The 22,869-nt window shown below is 36.9% G+C and overlaps 2 protein-coding genes and 1 long non-coding RNA gene across 3 annotated transcripts; 1 reads left to right on the forward strand and 2 right to left on the reverse strand.

Moving 5' to 3' along the window:
- Positions 1–391: 391 nt before the first annotated feature.
- Positions 392–4,883, forward strand: LOC107468855 (uncharacterized). Its single transcript, XM_052255539.1, has 3 exons — positions 392–429; positions 746–1,097; positions 4,744–4,883. Exons 1-3 carry the CDS (start codon positions 392–394, stop codon positions 4,807–4,809), a joined length of 456 nt encoding a protein of 151 aa, XP_052111499.1. The 3' UTR covers positions 4,810–4,883.
- Positions 4,884–10,252: 5,369 nt separating this feature from the next.
- LOC127743245 (uncharacterized) lies at positions 10,253–10,905 on the reverse strand. The gene is made up of 3 exons (XR_008004636.1): positions 10,805–10,905; positions 10,591–10,698; positions 10,253–10,341 (listed from the first exon to the last, which is right to left on the reverse strand). It is a non-coding gene; the product is annotated as an uncharacterized LOC127743245 (long non-coding RNA).
- Positions 10,906–11,639: 734 nt separating this feature from the next.
- Positions 11,640–17,008, reverse strand: LOC107468860 (uncharacterized). Its single transcript, XM_016088234.3, has 7 exons — positions 16,723–17,008; positions 15,269–15,504; positions 14,795–14,931; positions 14,276–14,372; positions 13,655–14,146; positions 12,329–12,666; positions 11,640–12,157 (listed from the first exon to the last, which is right to left on the reverse strand). Exons 2-7 carry the CDS (start codon positions 15,423–15,425, stop codon positions 11,942–11,944), a joined length of 1,437 nt encoding a protein of 478 aa, XP_015943720.1. The 5' UTR covers positions 15,426–15,504; positions 16,723–17,008; the 3' UTR covers positions 11,640–11,941.
- Positions 17,009–22,869: the final 5,861 nt, after the last annotated feature.

Here is a 22,869-nt window from a genome sequence, read left to right on the forward strand (position 1 = left end):
GTTCGTCGTCGCCGTTGAGCCACCGTCGCTAACCCCGAAGGGAGAGAGGGATGCGCGAGCTAAAGGATTTGCGTCCTCCACTGCCGCAGCTGCCGCCACTGCCGCCGGTCCTCTCCCCTCACCGCTTGTTGTTGTTCTTCCTTACTCGCCGCTCTCCTTGCTGCTCTCCTCGCCGCTCATCACTGCTCCCCGCATCCTATCCACGATCTTCTTCTTCTTCTTCTTCTCCTTCTTCTCTTCTTTGTGAACTGAATTTTTTATTTATCTTACATAATCTAAATTTGTTGTGGAATTTGTTGTGAAATATATTCTGATTTGGAATATTTGATTTTTGTTGTGGAATTTCTTATTCTGATTTCGTTGTGAAATATTGAGTTTGTCTATTGATGATATGGGTTTTGGATATGTTGATGTTGCTGCAATGTCATGGTATGTTGATTAGGGGTGAAAATTACCGAACCGGACCGAAAATTACCGCAGAACCGAACCGAATTTTACAACAACCGATCAGAAAACCGAAAAAACCAGTTTTTTTTGGTTTTTTTCGAAGTAAACCGATCGGTTCGGTTCGGTTTTCGGTTGACTCAGAAGAAACCGAAAACCGAACCGGACCGAACCGAAAAATGAGGGTTCAATGGTGTGTTTTTACTAAGTTGCCCTTTAACCTAGGTATAAAAGGGCAACTTCACACACAACCCTAGCCTTCTTCCTCTCTTTTACGCGAAATTACAATCCGGAGCCCTAGCTTTCTTCCTCTGTTGCTGTTCTTCTCTTCCACGGTTCCACACTTCCACCTTCGATTCCACCATGCTCGAGAGAAGGAGACCCTGAAGGAGAACCCTAGCTTCTCTTCCTCTCTTCTTCTCTTCAGTCATCGCCGTCGCAGGGTCGCCGTCGCTGGGTCGCCGTCACTGCCTCGCTGGGTCGCCGTCGCCGAGGAGCAATCCATTCACCGAGAAGCAGTCCTGTCACCGAGCAGCAGTCCAGTCGCCAAAAAAGACTCCAGTGGCCGTCGCAGTCCAACTCGAGCGCCGAGCAGCACTCCTGTCACCAAGCCATCTCCTGCAGAAAGCAACTCCACAATGTCTTCTTCGGAGGTTAGAAATTCTGAACAATTATTTTTAGAGATTCTGTTTAGTGATATTGTGCTTGATTTAACCTGAACAATTGTTTTTACAAATTCTGTTTGTGGTTATGATTTTTAGAAATTCTGTTTGTGCCTTTGTGGTTATGTTTTTTTAGAAATTCTGAATTTTGCTTCCTCTTTTTTGCTTCTTAGCTTTTAGCTGATAATGAATTTGTTGTTGCTTCTGCTATAAGTGAATCTTTGCAGTGCATTATTGAATTGTAGCTGCTATAAGTGTTGTTGTTGCTTCTAATTTAGCTATTTATTGTTGTTGCTGCTGCTGATAATTTTATTTATACCAATTCCTATAAATCTGAACTTGTTCTAAAGGTTAAACTATGTATGCTTGTTAAAGAAAATTGGATTATGCATTGATAATAGAGCCAAGAAGTAGTATATTTGGAACATTAGGCAAGAAAAGAAACAAAAAATCATTGGATTATTTTGCACTAGCTAGTGTCAGCATAAGTTTTTGTATTGTATGATTATCGTTGAAGCACGTTTTCTGGTGTAAAGCCAAAAAGTTGTACAAAATTTTGATTCATTCTATAGATGGTGTTATGGCAATTGAGTATGATCAAGTTTTGCTGTTAATAGTGATTTCCAATATGAGATAATTAATAGTGTAAGGGTGTTGCAGGGAAGTTCAGACCCAAAAAGGGTGCTGTTATTCTGAATTTATGGACCACCTTAACACTAGTACTATTTTTGATTGATTTGAGAACAGGTTTTGGCTTGTATTGAAAGGTAAGTTATCCAATATTAGAAGCAGAAACAAAAAATGACTAGTCTTAGAACTTAGAAGTGATGAGTTGTCATACATGAAGGTGAAAGTTGCTGAAGGTTTTTTTGTTTTTATTTTTAACTGTGTGACAAGAAACACATCACTTGCTTGTGAAGCAAAGATCTCTCGGCCAATGCAAAGGTTTTAAAGTGTGACCATAGAATGTTTTGTGGTCATGGCTTCTGCTTTTGGGGACTTTCAAGCATGCACCTTCATTTGGTTTTTTTACTTTTTATTTTATGTATATTATTTTAATCTCTTCATATTTATATATATGTATGTATATATTGAATCATTTCAACATCTGCATTCTTCACCCTCTCTCACACAAACATTATTATCACCGAGCATTATTTTTTGGGTGGTCTGTTAGAGCTGTTAATGAATTTAAATTCTGTTGATTATATGGCAGTTGGTGACTGTTAATGATGCTTGTTTTGTTGGACTGTTAGAGCTGTTAATGATGCTTGTTTTGGTGGTCTGTTAGAGCTGTTAATGATGCTTGTTTTGGTGGTCTGTTAGAGCTGTTAATGAATTTAAATTCTGTTTATATATATATGCAGCCAACAAGCAATGAGGTGCCCAGTGAGCGGACGCCTGAAGTTGGGGGTGAAATTGTTGAGTCTGCGGTACGTTCTTCAACGGACAGCGGCGTGCTTACCAAACCCCCGCCCCATCCTAGATCAAAGAAGAGGAAGGTTCATTCAACTAATGTGGGTGCAACTCCGGGAGCAACTCCAACAAATCCATCTCCAAGCACTGTGGAAACTGATGAAGAGGATAGCAAGGATGAAGCTAATGAAGGTAACAGAAAACCTTCTAGACCTAGATCTTGGACTTGGGAACACTTTACAAGGGATCCTAAGTCCAAGCCATCACATCCTAGGGCTAAATGTAATTGGTGTGGTGCATCATATGCATGTGATTCTCATAGAAATGGTACAACTAATATGCGTTATCATTTGTTGAACCAATGTAAAAAATTTCCTAGGGAGTCGGGTGACCCTAGTCAAACAATCCTTACCTTCCAACAAAAAAAAGAGGGTGAAGGGGTATTTACTGCAGTTACTTTTGATGCTGAAATGTGTAGAAAAGTCCTTGCTAGGATGATAATTGTTGATGAGCTACCATTCAAGTTTGTTGAGGGGGAGGGATTTAGATTCTATATGAGTATTGTGCAACCTAGATTTCCACTTCCGGGAAGGATTACTGTTGCTAAGGACTGTTGGAATCTCTATATTAGTGAGAAGAATAGGTTGAAAACTGTGTTCAAGCAACCGAATCAATCTGTTTGTTTAACTACTGATTGTTGGACTTCTGTGCAAAATCTAAATTATATGTGTCTCACTGCTCATTACATTGATCATGATTGGAAATTGCAAAAGAGGATAATCAATTTTTGTCTTATTAAAAACCACAAGGGAGAAACAATTGGTAGAAAGATTGAGAGATGTCTTTTGGGGTGGGGATATCTAGAGTGTTCACAATTACTGTTGATAACACTAGTTCTAATGATACTGCTCTTACCTAAGAACTAGAATGGAGGATTGGAATTTACATCCTTTGAAAGGAGAGCATTTGCATGTTAGGTGTTGTGCACATATTCTTAATCTTGTTGTTAATGATGGATTGAAAGAGATGCATGAATCTATTAGCAAGATAAGAAATGCTATTAGATATGTGCGTGCTTCCCCTAGTCGTATGAATAGGTTCAAAAATTTCATTAAGGAAGCTAGGATACAAGACAAGTGTACTGTCCAACTCGATGTTCCCACTAGATGGAACTCTACATACACCATGCTTGAAAGTGGTTTGAAGTTTCAAAAGGCGTTCAAGAGGCTAGGGGAGAGAGATACAGAATATGCTCTAATGCAAGGTGGTATTCCGAGGAATATTGATTGGGACAATGCAAAACACTTTATGGAATTCTTGAAAATTTTTCATGATGTTACAAAGAGTGTGTCTGGTAGTTTGCTTGTGACTTCTTCTCAATATTTTCATGAGTTTTGTAAGATTTTGCGTGTGTTCAAAGCTTCTTGTGGTAGTCGAGATCCATTACGTGGGAGTATGGCTGAGAGGATGAAGCTTAAGTATGACAAGTACTGGGGTAACATAAAAAATATCAATATGATAATTTTTGTTACTGTTGTTCTTGATCCTAGATACAAAATGAAGTTTGTAAACTTTAGCTTTGAAAAGCTATATGATAAGGATGATGCTGATTTTTTGGGTGCAAAAGTGAAAGAAACCTTCTCCAAGATGTTTGAATGCTATATGAATGCAAATAATGGGGGAAGATCTTTTACTTCAACAACAATGGATGGTGCATCAGATGTGGGAGTACCTGATGGCGACATGGCTGGTGATTTTTTTAAGGAGGTGCATTTTCATGAGATCATCAACAAGAATGAGGTGGATTTGTATTTGATGGATGGTTTAGAGAAGCCTGGTGATCAAAATACTTTTGACATATTGAATTGGTGGAAGGTAAATTCTAGCAAGTATCCTATCTTATCCCAAATAGCTAGAGATGTCTTAGCAATGCCGGTCTCAACTGTTGCTTCAGAATCAGCTTTTAGCACTGGTGGAAGAGTGCTTAACAACTATAGGAGTTATTTAACTCCAAAGACAGTTGAGGCATTGATATGCACACAAAATTGGCTTCGTGCTTCTCCAATGACAACTGATTTTGAGGAGCTTATTGAAGAGTTTGAGAAACTTGAATTAGGTATGCAAAAAAGAAATTTGTAGTTCCTTTCATGGTTTATGTTTATAATCTATAATCTATATTATATTTATAATCTATATTGATTTTTTTGTTTTATTTTTGTAGAAATTGCACCAACCGGAGAAGATGAGGATGAGTCTGGTGTGGATTCAGATTAAGCATGCTGGTTGATTGGCTGTTTGGTTTTTATTTGTTTTAAAGTGACTGTTGTGGTTTAAAGTGTGTTTATTTTTGTTGTTTTGCTAGACATTTTTAATTGCCTTTGTTTTATATTTAATTAAGTTGAATTTGTACTGGATTTGGATGTGATATACTCTTGTTATTCTGGTTTATTGAAGGTTTTAAATTTTATTTTATGATATTTTAAATTCTGTTTATTAGGTATAAAAAAACCGAAAAAACCGACCGAACCAAACCGCTGTTGGTTCGGTTCGGTTCGGTTCGGTTGTCCAGAGAGTAACCAACCGAATGGTTGATATCAGCATTCAACCGATCAGGTCGGTTCGGTTTGTTTTCGGTCCAAAACCGAACCAAACCGAACCGATTACACCCCTAGCTGCTGAGGATGTTCTTCTGCGTTTGTGCATCTGCGTTCTTCTGCGTTTGAGGAAGAAGAGGGGAGGGATGGAGGGGTATTTTCGTCCGACGGATGATTTTAAAACAAACTGAAACTTTAGGGACCATTTTATAGCAAAAAAAGTTGGGGAGGAAACAAATTTTTGACCCCTACGTTAGGGACCAAAATCGAACTTAACCTTTCAAATTACAAGCTAAGTCTCAAAGTGATCCCTAAAATTACACTTGTGTTTTATAGTAATTTTTTAATGCAATAGTTACCTATATTTATTCTTTAAATTGCACTCAAGGACTCAAACTCGTCATTCCGGCATATTCTGCCCATCTAGCGCCACCAAAAAACTAATCTAGACTAGAAGATAAACGCTGACAAAATTTTCAAGCAATTTTCATATTCCATTCTTTATTGTTAATTGAAGGACTTGTTCTGCCATCACATGTTATTACATCTTCTTTCAGAATTTTATCTACCCACAGAAACAACTCATATCACCTCTTACCTAGAATCTGCACCTAAAAAAGTGAAACAGCCAAGTTTATAACCAGAAATACAGTAAACAACAATAACAATCACTTATATTGTAGTTTGGGCAATCGAAGAATGGTTTCCATAGGTTATAATCCGTCTCTGACCATCGTAATACTAGTCTCGACCCGCACCCACATCACTTTGACAAACGCGAATCTCTGTTTCTGGTCATTCTCCTCATAATGTTTCCAAAAGATTGTGGGTTATTCGAGCTCCCAAATATGTTCCTCCCTCTAGCCATTATAGTTTGGCTTTGAAAATGTTGAAGCCAACACAAGAGAATCCAAGGAAAGAGATGAGAAGAGAAGAGAGTCGGCACTGCAGATTGATCTTTAAATTTGGGAATTAGGATTTTTAACTTTAATTTAGGGACCAAATTGAATCAACAAAGTTTACTCATCCATGTCAGCTAGCCTTTAACTTCGCCAGCGTGTCACCCTCTAGTCCAGATTAGCTTTTTGGTTCTGCCAGATGGGCGAAATATACTGGAAGGACGAGTCTGAGTCCCAAAGTGCAACTTCTGGGACGAATATGAGTAACTATTAAGTTCAAGAACTACTATGAAACACGAGTGTAATTTCAGGGACCACTTTAAAACTTAGCTCTCAAATTACCTCCACATTACACAGAAATGATTTTTTCGCTAGACCAATTTCGTCTTTATTATTTCCTAACAAGAGTAAGACATAAATATAAGGATGGCAATGGGACGGGTAGAATAATAGATTTTTATCTTATTTGATCTTATCCCGTCTTATAATAATTCGCACAGAACTAGTCCCATTTTTATATGCAAATAGTAAAAAGTTGAACTATAACCACCTATCTTATTTCTATTCGTCTTTATAATTATTAAAATTCAATAAATAAAAATAAATTGAGACGAATACTATTTAAACCCTAAACCCGATCAGTCTAAAATATTGTCCCGCAAAAAATTTATTCGAAACGAAGTAAATACCCACGAATTGGGGTAGTGTTATCACCCCTACATAAATACACCACAAAAATTTAAACCAAAAGCACAAAATAAAAAGGTACCAACAATTTAAAATTACAACCAGAGACTATTAATTCATTAAGTCATTAACGAATAAATAGAAGTAAGTAAATTTAATTAAATAATTTTGAATATGTAAAATAGGAGACAAAATTGATAAAACCCTAAAATTAGAGAAACTATGAAAAAATAAGTATTTTTGGGAGAGAAGGTAAATGAACCTTACGAGGTTGTGAACGAAGACGTGAAGTGAGGAGAATGAAGCACAAGCAGTGACTAAACATGAAACCAGGTGAAAGACAAAGGGGGCATTTGCCCCCACAAACTTTTTGATAAAAAAATCTAATAATTATATATAAATATTAATATTTATCTATTTGTTATATTATGTTATCTCTAAAATAAATAAATTAATTAATTAAAAAATAGTAATAATTAGTTTCATGATACTGGTTCAATGGTTACAAATAAAAAGTGAGAAAGGAAAAAACAAAAGAATAATATATTTGAATGAATTTTATGGTATAAAATGTTATTTTTTTCTACATATCTAACTTAGGTGAAAACTTTAAAAAATGGACATTTATTGTACCGTATTTTGTGTCTAATCAGTAATCAGGTATTGTAGTTTCTTGACTAATCAATAGGATAATTTGCCGTGATTGTCTCTTTGTACTAAGTATTAACTGAAATTAATTTTTGAATAAAAATGTTAATTAAGTAGATAAATTTTTTTGTAACAGACTAATTAAAAATTTGGACCATACTTAAATTTGGACTTAAATAAGTCCTGCTTTTCATTGCTAATTGATTAATTATTATAGTTTGTTATTTATAACTTTATCAATTGTTCATGATCAAAAAAAGAAAAAAATACCAATAATCACCTTTGATTATTTTAATCAAAGACAGAATAAAATAAAATATTAAAAAAAATAAAAATCTGATATTAGAAAATAAATTACGAGTTATTTCTGGATAAAACTTCTCTTGTTGCATTTTTTCCTCTTATATTATAAACATTATATATGTTATAATTATTTAAAATTTTAAATATTATTTTAGATCTTTTTTAAAAAAATAAAATCGTACAATAGAAAATATTCATTTAAAAACTAAAATAAAACATTTCAACATTTGATTTTCATATACCGTATTTTTTTGTTGGTGAACAATTATACCGTATATTAAAAGATCTAAAATGATTATTTTAGCATGGGCAGCCTCAAGGCTCCTGGACCAGATGACCTAAATGGAATGTTCTATCAAAAGCACTGGGAGATAATCAAGAAAGAGGTATGTGCAGTAGTCAAAGAATTCTTTCGGAATGGGTTTTTACCGGAAGAGATTGGTGAAACCATAGTAGTTTTAATTCCAAAGGTCAAGGATCCGGAAGAACTTAATCAATTAAGACCAATCAGCTGCTGCAATTTTATTTATAAAATTATTACCAGGGTTATAGTGTTGAGGCTGAAAGGGTTTCTCAAGGATATAGTATCCCCAACCCAGAGTGCATTTGTGGGAGGAAGGCCAATACAAGATAATGTTGTAATTGCCCAAGAAGTTTATCATAGCCTAAATAAGAAAGGAAGAGAGGGATCACAAAATATAGCAATCAAGTTAGACATGAATAAAGCATATGACAGGCTAAAATGGGATTTCCTTGAAATGGTGCTCAGAAAATTCGGATTTGTCGAAAAGTGGATTGATTTGGTAATGAAATGCGTAAGAAGCGCAAGTTATAGGATCAAGGTCAATGGAGAACTATCGAAGAAGATTAAGCCTCAGAGAGGTCTTCGACAAGGGGACCCATTATCCCCATACCTTTTCATTTTAGCAGCTGAGGTATTCACAACTCTTATGCAAGAGGCTAGAACGAAAGGGAAAATAACAGGCCTAAAGATAGCCCCAACAGCTCCGACTCTTACTCACCTGTTATTTGCAGACGATTGCATAATATTTGCGAAAGCGAAAGAAGAGGAGATATTTCAGATCATAACTGTGCTAAATGAATACACAGAGGCATCTGGACAAAGAATCAACATGAACAAGTCAGGCATTTCCTTTGGAAGCCAAGTGCCGATACAAACGAGGGTAGACATAGAAGAGATTTTAGGAATGACAACATGGGACACGCCAGGAAAATACCTGGGATTACCAGCAATATGGGGAAGATCTCAGAACAAGGCACTAGCATGGATTGAAGAAAAGATCATGAATAAACTAGAAGAATGGAAAGAAAGGTTGCTGAATCAAGCAGGCAAAGAAATACTAATAAAGGCTGTAATTCAGGCTATGCCATCGTATATCATGAATGTCATAAAACTCCCAAAAAGCTTTTGCAGGAGAATTTGCGCAAAGGTTGCAAGATTCTGGTGGGCAGCATCGGGGAAGGAACGAGGCATCCATTGGAAGAAATGGGAGAGCATTACTGAAAGCAAGAGCAATGGGGGATTGGGGTTTAAAGATCTTGAAAATCAAAATTTATCCTACCTTGCAAAACAAGCATGGAGAGTATTAAAGAACCCAAATGCAATCTGGGTGCAAACTTTGAAATCGATCTACTTTCCGGACGGTAACTTCTGGACAGCATCGGGCAAAAAGGGTGCGTCATGGATCTGGAGAAGCTTATTACAGGGAAGAGAACTGTTAAAGAAGAGTGCAAAGTGGAGCATAGGAGATGGCTCTAAAGTCAGAATTTGGAAAGATAATTGGATAGCTGGGAGGAGTGGGCCTCTCAATTCAAACAGCACAGATGAATCAAGGGTTAAAGACCTTATTGCAAACGGTGAAGGGTGGAATAAAAGGAAGATCGAAAGCATGTTTTCCCAAGATATTTGCAAAGAGATTCTCAGCACCCCTGTCAGTGTGATGAACAAAGAGGACCACTTATATTGGCCATGGAGGGAAGATGGAAATTATTCAATAAGAACAGGTTATTATGCATCGAGAAGAATTGGGCAGAACTGGAAACATGAAAATCCATCAACAAGTGAGGATAAAAGGGAGATATGGAAGGAGGTGTGGAGAATGGAAGTCCCCCAGAAGATCAAAATGTTCTTATGGAAAGCATGCCATGATATATTACCAGTAGGGTCTAATTTATATAAAAGAAAGATGGCATCAGATCCAGTATGCAAAATATGCTTAAAAAGTTCAGAGACGGTAGAACATGCTTTGCTATTATGCGACTGGGCCAGGGCCACATGGTTCGGAGCGGAGTGCCAATGGACCCCAACAGTGGAGACTGTTAGCTCAATCGGGAAGTGGATGGTCGAATGCATAAAGAGGTTGAGAGCAGGGGGTGGAGGAGACCAGGAAAAGAGAGTTAGCAAACTAGGATTTCTCATGTGGGAGATATAGAAAACTAGGAACAATAAGTTGTTCCAACAACAGGAGGTTAATCCTAGATGGACAATTTGCAGGGCAACAGTAGTAGAGGCAACATACTGGAAGCAAGTAGAAAAGCAGCAAACACACAAAACAGAAATAATTAGAAGGAAAACTAACCTGGTGAAATGGAGACCTCCCCCTGAGAACTGGCTAAAAGCTAATGTTTATGCAGCCTTCAAGAAAGACACCGGAACAGGAGCAATAGCTGCAGTTATAAGAAATCACAGGGGAAGGATCATGTTAGGATTCTCAGGTAAAATTCAAGCTAGATCAAGTATCATGGCAGAAGCTCAGGCAATAAGGCAAGCATTAATCATAGTAAACAACTTACAAATGGGCAGAATTTTAATTGAATCTGACAATTTAAAGCTAGTACAAGCAATCAAATCCAAGACAGATTTAGGGGAGGCTTTGGCAATAATCCAAGACATTGAAATCCTAATGGAAACTTCACCTGAAAAGGGAGTAACTTGGACCCCCAGAAACGGAAATCGGTTAGCCCATGCGGTGGCGAAAGCAGCAGAAGCAGAAACATTACCAGTGAGTTGGAGCATCAAACCACCTGCAGACATACAGAGCATTATTAGAGAAGAGGTCCAAATGTAAAGCAACAATTATAAAAGAACAAAAGGAAGGTTGAGATTAGGCAGAATTGGAAAGGTTCGAACTAGGCAATGAGACAGGGAAATCAGGATTTCATCCAGATCGTCAGGGATCTGAGACAGAGGATCTACATGCAACCCAAGACAGGGCTATTTTAAAGTTGCGGCCGGGGGATTATGAGGCAGGGGAGCCACAGTGCGAATCATGGGCTGAGATATAAGGAAGATGGTATGATGGAGCTTGGCCAGGCGATGATGGAAGGCCATGTAGATGAAGCCTGGTTGCTGCTTCGGAGATAACATGGTGCGAAGACAGGGCAGATGGGAAAAGTCCAAGTCGTCTTGACTCCAGGGGCATCATCAACCATGCAAGATCAAATAAGGTCGCCGGCTACCTGCTGTGAAGGAACCACGAAGGAGCAGGAGCGAAATTGAGTGTTTCACTCTCGCGGCAATCGAAGGATTCTTCATTGGATAATGGGTCGGTTCGGGACATAACAGGTCGGTTTAGGGGGGCATGGATCTCTGTCGTGTTCTTATTAATGTCCATGCATCTAAGTACATCGTACAGGTAGCAGCAGGCTATAGCACCAGTCAAGGCAAATAAATTACAATCAACCTACCAAGGTAGAGAAAATCGAGAATTTCGGAAAATCGAAAAAATAAATTAAAAACGTAAAACGTAAAATCTTAATAAGATTTAAATCGTAAAATCGTTAAATTTAGTACAAATTTCATAAAATCGATAAAGTCATTTAAAATCGTAATATCGAAAGATTTTAAGAATTAAATCGAAATTCGAAATTCTAACTACTATGCAACCCACAATTCGAGCACAAAATAGGAAAATTACTACTTCCAAATAAAGAAATTGAAATCTGGTACGAGACTAGGACACAGGTAAAACCAAACAAGCTCCAAATAGGTTTTATAAATTAAATAATTGGGGAACTTTTATTATCCGAACCAACCAAGCATCCTCACTAGACGTATATAGGGTTTATACTCGAAAAACATGCTACGCTATTATGTTTTTCTCCCATCATTTTTTCTTTCTTTTTTCTTTTTTTTCCTGGTTCAAAGTGTGATCATTACAACTTCCACAACAAAGAAAATGGTATTGTTAATATCATAATAACCCTAATATTGTTACAACATACAGAAATGCTTTCATTTTTCTCTATATTGTATATAACCCACAATTCATTCCGATAAAAACTCTCTCCTGTTTGTATTTAGAGGAAGGGCAGCCGCAGCAATTTTCTCCCGGAGATTGAACTTCTTCGCGATTAATGGCCGTACATCATCAACTCCAACCAGGCTCTCCAAAAATGGAAGTAATAAAAGCAATTCTTGATCTGAACGATCATCAAACCAACTCTCGATCGGTATTCCATTGTCCACCTGGAACCCAAATGCCTGGGAAGCCAACAAAGAAAAGGTATTACGATGTAACACTAAACTTTGCATTTTTCATTATCCAAAAGCATTTCTTCTATATTAAAAAAGCTCTTGGTCATAACCCAATTTTATTAGATAACTACCATGATGACTGCAGTAATGATCTAAAATTAGTATTAATAACTATACCTGAGGGGAGTTGTCAATTATTATAACACGAGCTAAATCACGACCAAGCACTGTTAAATCTTTGAGGTAATTACCCTCCACATAAACACAGGATTCACGGTATACACGGTGGCGAAATATCTTCCTCTTTGGATCAAGCACGTTTAGAAGTTGCTCGGCATAAATGCTTTGACTAGCTGTAAATATAATTATCTCGAAAAGGCTAGAAACTCTGTTGAGGAAATCTCTGAGGTGAGGACGGCAACGTACGTATACAATGTGCTCTTCGGAATTGAAATTAACAGGAAAAGTGAAGTCGACATCCTCACATGGCTCAAGGGTAGAATGTACCAAAGTTTCTGCCAAACAGAAAATTATAGTCAATATACAGGGTATAAAAATCTATATATTAGGATGAAAAGGAATAAAAATATGAGCATTTCATGCTATGCAAAAATGAGATCATATTAATCTAAAATAACAGCTCGGGATAACAAAAGCCCTTTTCACGACTACAGAATCCCCTCACAGCTCGGAAGGAAAAAGCCTTTTTCACTTCAAAAAGGTTTTGTTTACCTATGGCAAGCATTTCACAAATCAAATACAACATCATCACTACAGAATACACATGGATAAAATTAGGTATTTCCATCCTATTAATTTAACACATTAGGATAACATCCCTTTAGTTAAAGGAAGCCCAGTCAGGCGCAGAAAGGTATCGTGACTGACTAGTGCCCACCACTTCAAAGCCCCAATGAAGCAGCTTTAGTACCAAAGTTTAGTCCACATTACCACTTTAATAAGTTCAAAAAATCATAATTGCATAGAAGTGATAACAGCAAATTATATCATTAGCAATATAACAGAATTTGGACCAATGATGATAAGGGCAGAGTAAGAAACAGAAATCCATATAAATGAAACGCCAATTAGAATCATAGGGAAAAAGAGGGTTAACTACAGAAATGGACCCCAACAGTCTAGCGCTAACAAAACAGACCTCAAAAGAAAGAAATGACAAAACAGTCCCTAAAAGGTTCAAGAGTTTACCAAAATGGTCCAGCCATGTGTAAATTTATTGAACAGCTGCTTTGAACTTACTCATAATTGGACTATTTTGGCAAGCATCCCAATATATTTTGGTAAGCACTAGAATTTTTTGAGGTTCATTTTGGTGGTTAAGTTGGAAAAGAGATAAGCAATGACACCCAAAGAGAAGGAAATTACATGGAATGAAGTCAAGAACTAAAATGATCATAACAACTCGGTTACAGCATAAAAAACAGAGATATGAATAAAATGTGTTAGATGCGTTCTACAGCAAGGCAAACAAATTATTCCTACCATCCAAGTCCAGGACAAGAGTAGTAGGAGGACAGCTCCGTGTCTGCTTAGGTAGCAACAATCGTCTAAAGGTAGGAACGACCGTTGACAAGTCAGGTAAGGTCTTTATGAATAAGTAAGGATCAAAGTCATCAAAATCCTCAAATTCATCATCCTCCGGGCATACATCTGCTGACATAGACTCCTGACCAGGTTCATCATTGCATTCCAGCTTTGAGTTTTTCATGGCAAGATATATGGCAGAAACTTCCAAGGAAACATTTTCATCAAAATCAGAATTGCAAACATTCACATCATTTGTGCTTAAATCCAGCATTGGATCACCGCATCTGTGTTGGTCATAGTTGGATGAATTATTTATGTCTACTTCCATTGCAGTGCCACATCCTCGACTATCAGGATCATCTATGGCATCCACCAGTGACAAATCTGTTCCTTGGTCAGAACAAATTCTATTTTGGTCCTCATGCTGAAAAATTTTGACAAAATCAACTAGAAAAAAAAAAGAGAAACATATGTCAATGAAATCTTTAATAAACACTGCAACTAGTAAGATTACATACGCAACCAGCAATAATAATTCAAAGCTGATGATTGTAAGAACAAAGTTATGTCATTTACCTCTGTCAACAACTTTTCCTCCAGAACCTTTGGATAAGTGAAATCCAGGAGAAAATATAGTTCCAGACTCCACATGAGCAGCTTGCTTGTTGTAGCCCTAAATCAATAAAGTGAATTTGTAACAAGTATGCAAGACAATCTGCAAAGTTTAATAAAAGCAAGCCCCTTCAAAGAGACATTTCACAACTTATTTGTATTTAATTTTCTCAGCATAAGTCAGAATCTGCTGAAATTAATTACATCAGAAGGATAATAAGTATGCTACTTTGACAAATGAGGTTCACTCCTCATCCAGTTGGAGTCTAGAAGTTTTCAAAACCATCTTTCAAGCAAAAGACAAATTAACTAACTAGGAAATTACTTTGACAAGGCTCACTCCTTGTGCAGTTGAGGTCTAGAAGTTTCAAAAATTCAAAACAAAAGAAAAACTTCGTAGTAGCATCCATGCACAACACCCATATACAAAGAAACAGCCATTCTAAAATAACACAACTAAAATGATGGGGCTAGTTGAATTACCAAAACATCTACTGAAGTACCATTAACAGCATCATTTTGCAACCAAGCATTGGAAGTCCCATGGTCCACAAAGTCATACTGATTACTCAAATCTGTTGAAGGAATTGACTCTCCGGCTTTATTCTCAAGTGCAGTCACTGAGGTTACACCAACAGGGAGGGTTACCAGAAAAAAAGTTAAGTTAATCATCATTTAGCATTCAGATTGTTTTAAAATGAATAATTTGTCCAACTAATATAGAATGCTTGTTTACTTTCTATCCAAAGATATATTGTTTTGGTATAATAAAAGTAGACAAGGAACTTTAAGTATAAAAATTATTAGGGTCATATGAAGAACGAAAATGGTTATGAATAAGGCAGGCTTGAAATTAGATAAGGTGAAATTTAAATAGGTACCAGGAGTCACAAGCAAAAAGCCAACCAGTAACCAAGAATATCTACATAATAGAACAAACTATTACTGCCTACTTACAAGATTTATTTTTTCTGCATGATGATGTAATTAAGTCAGCAACTTTCCTTTCAACTGCTTGCCCATTTTCAGATACCTTCCTCTGTGTTCTTGAAACTCGAGGACTACCGTGCTGTTGAGTAGCATTTCGTCTGGAGGCCTTTTTCTTGGTTTGCATGTTTACTTTTGAGAAGAATGTCAAACCTTCCTGGTTGAGTTCTGCAGGAGAAAGCAAAAGAAATTCCACAACTACTACCCTGTTTCCAACATAAGATACATTGATCAATATATGATCAAGGAAACTTGCCAATTCGAGATGTGAAGATATCTTACTAGACCTACCAACAACTAAGTTATTAAACTCTAGTTTGTATTTGAATAAGCTTATAAAGCATCTTATAATCAAAAGCCTCTAGAAATAACTCAAAATATTATAACAGTAAAAATAAACAAGCTATTATTTCTCCAAAATACACTCTCAGCAAACATACCATCACAGAAATATCCAATCGGAACTTGATAAATCAAACTACACTTTTCTCATGACTTGCCTTGCCCTAATTCACAAGCAAGGAAGCATGTTCATGATTTCATTTCTAACTGCCAATAGGTTGCCAAATACCCATTAGCTTGATAGTATGGGATAATATCCAAATCTTGCACCATTAATTAAGTCATAATTAATATCTATAAAAGTGCATGTTCAATCTTCAATTTGACAAATCACAACAAGCATACTCACATTTCCAATTTAATAATTTAGTTTTTCACCCACATAGAACAAGAAACACATCATACGCAAAGCCATTCAAAACTTCAAATCAGAAATGACACAGAATTTTTAAGCTTTTTCAAGCTTCTAAGCAGTTCTCAATAATGAAGAAAGAATATTTAATGAATGGTTCAAGCTTTATGTATATGTGTGTGTGCGCGTGCAAGATGATATGAATAATGGACGATCGGTTTTTTTGGCTTGATTTTAATCATGCATCAATACCACGTTCATATCCAACAATTTCCAGTATTCAGTGCATCACTAGTATGTCCATATCATATCATGTACTGTGCGCATTCAAGAAATTTTTTGAAAAATTAAAATCACAAAAAAAACACGGTGAAATTCAAGAAATGAGGTATTTTCACTCAAGGGTTATTCATATATCAATGACATCATTGAATCTTCACAAGGAAAAAAAGATTACATTGAATCATCAGAACTCCATACTCCAGTTACTCCACAGCATCTCAAAATTAACAAGCAAGCCCACCATAGTAAAGCATCCAGCATTAATTACCATTTCAACAAACCAAAATTTGAGCACCAAAATGAACAAGGAACAGCCAAAACCAAAACCTCAACACTGAAATCAGATTAAAACCCTAAAAGCACAACAGAGCCCAAAAAACACAGAACATCTATAAAATGACAAAACAAATAAGCTAAACCAACAAATTTCAGCTGAAATCACAGATACCTGATGGGAAAAATCAAAAGCGATTAGCTCTCAGCAATGTTTCTTCTTTCGATCGAAAGTCAAAATAGTAAAATGGAATAAGTAAATTGCTAAAAGCAGCTGAAGAGTAACTAAGCAAAGAAGAAAAATGACTAATTCTAAAACCCTAGATTTGTATTCCAACACTTCCTTTCCGCAGAAATTTTTGGATGTTTTTCCCTCCAATGAGAAAGTGAGAGGGAAAACAAAACATTGACGAACGGAAAAATTATTTTCTTTGAAAGAAAGGGATGAGTCGATAAATAATATAAATGGTTATGCTTATGCATCTGAAATTTTGATTAAATTTAATGGAATTATAAAAATTTTATTTATTGTCCACCGAAATTTGAAGCTGAGACTATTTTTTAGTAGTTTCTTACAGGTTTGAAGAGTAGACGCGAGGGTGTTAGTTGTCGTCACGCGCGTGTGGATGAACCGGCACGTGTGTTGAGTGTTGTCCTTAGTTTTGTCCTTTGCGATGAGAGTGAGATGCACGCGTCAAAGTCATGTGTAATAACCTATCTCTTCTTGGTTGCGATTTTGAATTTCAAAACCCGACTCCGTACTCATCACTACGACACTACTCAATAGTGCTGTCAATGGTGGCAAAACTCTCGTTAATTTATTTTGAATGCTCCTATTTCCTGGATTTTGCTGACGAGGGCCTGAATTATTTGTGATGTTTGTTGAATGAATTTCCAAAGCAACTAGAGTAGAAGTTTCTTTCAACAGGTCTATACGGATTAGATTAGATTTGATTTGCACAAATTCATCATTTAATCCACACAATTTCGGATGGAATATTGATTTTTTTGTCTTGTAATTTGATTCAATACACTAAAATTATGAAATATGGATGAAATAAAATATCCACCAGCGTTGATCTAATGTGTCACATTTTTCGTATACGATGTTTGTGTAATGCAAAATTTGCAATATCTATTAATATTAATATTAATATAATAATATATATAATAGGGGAGTAGTAATCTGCCATATAATAACATCTAAAGCTGTGTGTGGTTGACAACTGTTTGCTTTTAGAGTTGGACACCTGACAATTTTGTTTTCTATTTTCTACAGAAAAAAACAGTCCATGTACAAATAAATAAAAATATCCTACAGATAAATGGAGTCAATAATGTCTAATAGATAATAGTAATGTCTAGCAGATAATACACACTGGATGGTAATAACATCTATTTCAAGAATAGATATAGACAAATGATTTTGTATTCACTCCCCATTCTCCTAATTTTTTGAGGTTGAATCTATGAGAAAGAAAAATCCTTTCTAGGTTCGTTAGTTAGAACAGAATATAGCATAATTGAATCGTATGATTTTGTTGAAGATGTAAATGCAAAAAAACTTGCATGGAATTTTAAAGTTCATGTTGTTAGGATTTGGGAGGTTCCTAATAGATTCAACTTGAAGGAGCTTAATTCCATCGAAATGATTCTTTCAGATAGTAAGGCAAGTACATACAAACTAATGACTACTAGCTATTAATATATTTTGGTTATGAATATTTTGATTACAATGTGCATTCTTAATAACGTGCACGGTAACACCTTACCACACAAAACCTTATGCTTAAGTCATAGAATAGAAGTGGCGAGGTATTACGACCTCTAAAAATAAAATTTAGTATATATAGTAGTGTGAAAAATGTTTATAACTAGGAGCTTTTGAAGAAAAAGGGGTAAAACAAAATCGTTAAATTGAAAAGCGCAACACTCTGATCGATAACGTAACGAAACAGATAAGGGATAAACTAACGCGAGTATATAAACAAGAGAGTGCCAAAGATACGAATATCAACACTTAAGACTCAGTTTGCGAAGATAACCGGTACGAGCATAGAAGCATGCATACATACATATATATATATAAGGAATCCAAAAGACAAGTTACAGAACCTGTTCTCCAAAACAACCTCTAAGAGGAGTCAAAACAGTATATATGTATATAGTGGAGATAATAAGTATCTAAGTAAGTACATAAAACCAAAATAAAGTCCCAAGAGCTAAGGATCTTCGCTAATCCAGAAGTCTCCAGCATGCCTCGGCGAGGAGCCTCACGACCTGCATCTGAAAACCACAAAATCTGCATGGATGAGAACTGGAGGTTCTCAGTATGGTAACAGTGCCCACATATCTAACATGTAATGTCCTGGGAAAGCCGGGGGCAATCCTAGAACTTCCAACAGATAATTAAAGCTTATAAACAGACTAAACCATAAATGAAATAGGCAACTAGCTAAGGATCTTCAGTCTAATTAACACTTCCCTTTCTAAATCTTTCGAACCTCCCAACCGCCATCAGTAATTTGATATCGCAAACACAATTATATCAACAAGGAAATGCACAAATAGGAAGCAGATACAGCAATTAGACAATTAGCAAGTAATATGCAGTCAATTAGGCATTCCAAACAATTCACATATAATGCACATGATGTATGCCTGTCCTAGTGGCTGATGAGTCTCATATGTCGGTTGTAAAGCCAACTCGACAAGTCCTGGTAGCTAACCATTGGAATGTCCCTTTGTCGTGCATCCCCAACTCGAGTTATTCTCAATCATAATTATCAATACATATACACAACACCCACACTGGTGTTTATCCACGGGGCCGAGCTCATCCAGAACTTTCATAGTGTCCGGCCACACTTACGACATAGGGTCAGCAGAGTATTGAGTCTCCACCTGGAGCACGTGGTGGCTAGCTACTGCTTTTACCCAAGGAAACTCATATCTCAGATAGTGAAAGTGCAACATTCACATTTCATTCAATAAGCATATATGCAATCATACTCAGCTATAACTCAATAATAACCCAGCCATAATTCAGCAATAACTCAGCCATTCGACTCATAATACAATTCATAACCAGCCAATTTATTAACAATTACAGCCCTTCGGCTCATGGCATATAAAGCACTTCCACCATCACCATCAACAACCCATACAATTATCTTTAATCATAATTTACCATTAATTCTCCCCTTACTTCACCCACAAGTTACCACATTTCCTAACTTCTTCCCATCGCTAGGCATACTATAAGGATTTAGAACATATAAGGTGAGAACGGAGGCTAATTGGAGGTTAGGAGAAGGCATTAGTCGTCTAAGTCGAGCTGCTCATCAGTGCGTACTGTGCTCCCTCTTTCACTTTCGAACATCTAGTCAGGCCTAGCACCGAAGTCCAGTGCTACCACTGAGCTTTGAATGGGTCTCCCCCTTTTGATGAGCAACAATCTGACATAAAACTACTACTTTACTTAACCTGATCGGCAACCCTTAGAAGTCTGAAATTCGGTTTTGAAAACTCAAAAATCAGCTTTTTGGTGAAAATGGGATCACGCGTGCGCGTCACCCATGCGCACGCATGGAAGGCAGAAAAAGTAGAGTGACGTGTGAGCTTCGCCCATAGGCACGCAAGGGAAGCAGAGAGATCAAGTGACGCGTGCGCGTCAGCCACGCGTGCGCGTCAGCCACGCGTACGCGTGGGTGCGTTTTGTGCTCCTCGCACAAAACCAGCACAGCTCCAGCGCAACTCTCTAGATTTTCTACTGGGCATTTGCATCAATACATCAGCACGTACGCGTCGGTCAGGCGCACGCATAGTTGTCAGAACCCAACCGTTGATCGAACCGGTGAAGTTACTGGGTCACTAGGTCGTTGGTTCAACCGGTGGGCCACTAGTCGAACCGGTTAACTCAGTGTAATTAAATAATTATATAAAATTTAATTTTTTGACTTGTTTAACTAAATATCATCTAGTGATTTTTAACTATCAACTTCATATGAAGACAAAAAATAAAATAATATATTAAAAAAATAATATTAATAGATATCATATAATCATAAAAAAATAAATTGTGATTAATTAAATTTTTTGTTTATCTTTTCCATTTGTATATATTTAATAAAATGTAATTGATTTAAAAATGAGTGACTTTGAAATTAAAATAAATTGAATATAAGTGAAAAGAAATAATGCTATATGTATTATAATTTGTATATTAATTGATAAGAAACATTCCAGCTTGATGGTAGAAGTATGCTTGCTTTATATATCATGTGTTGTTACTTGTTTGGTATCTATATCAATCCATGCTTAAAAAATAAAAAAATAAAAATCCATTCATAGTATATTATATATTTAGATTTTGTCAAATATATTAATAAAAATCCAAATGGCTTAGTGGCATGGGGGAGCTATTCCACTAGGGGAGTGGACCTCCAATGGAAAAAAAACTGGATGGTGTCGAGTGGAGGATCTCACCCTTCATTGTTCTCTCTCTCTCCTATTTAATTTTGGTCCCACTTATAGAATTAAAGGTGAGAGATCACACTTTATTCTCTCAAGTGTTAGAAAAAATGGAAAGGATCCATTTCCATTCCACTAGCGTTGTTCCGCGTTTGAACCTGACCTAGTTCACTTTTGGACTTGTGGCTTTTGGGGGATCTTCTATCATATTAAGCCATAAAAATCACATTTTTAATTTTCTAGAATAAATTTTAATTTATGGGTTAATTAGTCATTAATTAACCGGGTTTTATATTCTACCCACCTAAATGGGAATTTTGCCCCCAAAATTCGAATTCAGTTACCTGAGAATAGGTGCGGGTATTCAGTTTGCATCTCCGACTCAAGTTCTCAAGTGTGCTCCTCAACACCGGCTTGACTCCATGCCACTTTGACTAATGAAATCTCTTTTCCACGCAACCGTTTGATTCTCGTATCGTCAATTCTGACCGAAGTCACTGAAAGTGTCAAATCTTCTTTTAACTTAACCGATTCAGGTTCTAACACATGGCTAGCATCAGGAGTATACTTCCAAAGCTGTGACACGTGAAAAAAATCGTGCAGGTTCGAAAGGTGAGGTGGTAGAGCCATCCGATACGTCATCAGTCCAACCCTCTCAAGGATCTGAAACAGACCGATGTACCAAGGATTCAACTTCTTCGCTTTAATCGCCCTACCTACTCCCACTGTTGGAGTAAACTTAAGGAAAACATGGTCTCCTTCCTCAAATTCCAAAGGCTTCCACCTCTGATTGGCGTAACTCTTCTGACGACTCTACGCAGTGAGCATCCTATCTCGGATTTTCTTGACTTGTTTAGTAGCCTCAGTATCATCTCTAGCCCCAACAAGCTTTTCTCCCCAGCTTCATATCAGCATAGCAGATATTGATATTTTCTCCCATATAGAGCCTCATACGGAGCCATTCCGATGTTTGCATGATAACTGTTATTGTACGCAAACTCCACTAGCGGCATATACCAATCCTTGCTCGTCGGCTCGTCCAAAATACAAGCCCTCGACATATCTTCTAGGGTTTGGATCGTCCTCTCAGATTGACCATTTGTTTGAGGATGGTAAGTGGTACTCAAGCTTAGTCGGGTTCCAAAAGCTTTCTGAAATGCACCCTAGAACCTTGAAGTGAAAGGGGGATCTCGGTCAGAAATTATAGTAGTAGACACACCATGAAGTCTCATAATATCCTTTATGTACAAGCGTGCTAACTCCTCAAGAGTATAGTTCATCAGAATGGGTAAAAAGTGAGCTGACTTTGTTAGTCGGTCCACAATCACCCAGACGGCATCAAAACCGGCCCTAGTCCTTGGCAATCCCAACACAAAGTTCATCGCAATGCTTTCCCATTTCCATTGCGGAACCTCTAAAGGTTGCAACGTCCTGGAAGGTTTCTGGTGTTCGATCTTTATTTTCTGACATGTTAAACATTTTGAAACATATTCTGCCACATCATTCTTCATACCTAGCCACCAAAACATTGCTTTCAAATCATGGTACATCTTAGTACTTCCCGGGTGAATAGAGAATCTGCTTTTGTGTGCTTCCTTTAAGATATCTTGCCGCAAAGTCCCAAAATCTGGCACAATGATCCTACCCGTGAATCTCCATAACACATCTTGATCCCATGACACTCTCCACTGTTTCCCTTGCTCAATAGCTGGCAACACCTTTGGTAACACGTCATCGTTTTGATGAGCCTTTAGGAGTTCGGATTTAAAGTCACTTGAGTTTTTTAATCGACTCAAACACAGAGTCTCAGACGCTTCTTGACCACCAATCTTTAGGCTCTCGAATGCCT

This window comes from Arachis duranensis, chromosome 10 (genome assembly GCF_000817695.3).
Source record: "Arachis duranensis cultivar V14167 chromosome 10, aradu.V14167.gnm2.J7QH, whole genome shotgun sequence".
NCBI classification, from domain to species: Eukaryota; Viridiplantae; Streptophyta; class Magnoliopsida; order Fabales; family Fabaceae; genus Arachis; species Arachis duranensis.

Bases quoted from the DNA above. Each gene is read 5' to 3' on its own strand.
- LOC107468860 (XM_016088234.3), bottom strand. From the start codon at position 15,425: ATGCAAACCAAGAAAAAGGCCTCCAGACGAAATGCTACTCAACAGCAC. The intron at 14,147-14,275 runs GTAAATGACATA...TTTTTTTTCTAG, and splicing joins AGGAAAAGTTGTTGACAGAG to TTGATTTTGTCAAAATTTTT. The intron at 12,667-13,654 runs GTAGGAATAATT...TCTGTTTGGCAG, and splicing joins TCTTGTCCTGGACTTGGATG to AAACTTTGGTACATTCTACC.
- LOC107468855 (XM_052255539.1), top strand. From the start codon at position 392: ATGGGTTTTGGATATGTTGATGTTGCTGCAATGTCATG. The intron at 430-745 runs GTATGTTGATTA...CCGGAGCCCTAG, and splicing joins GATGTTGCTGCAATGTCATG to CTTTCTTCCTCTGTTGCTGT. The intron at 1,098-4,743 runs GTTAGAAATTCT...TTATTTTTGTAG, and splicing joins CCACAATGTCTTCTTCGGAG to AAATTGCACCAACCGGAGAA.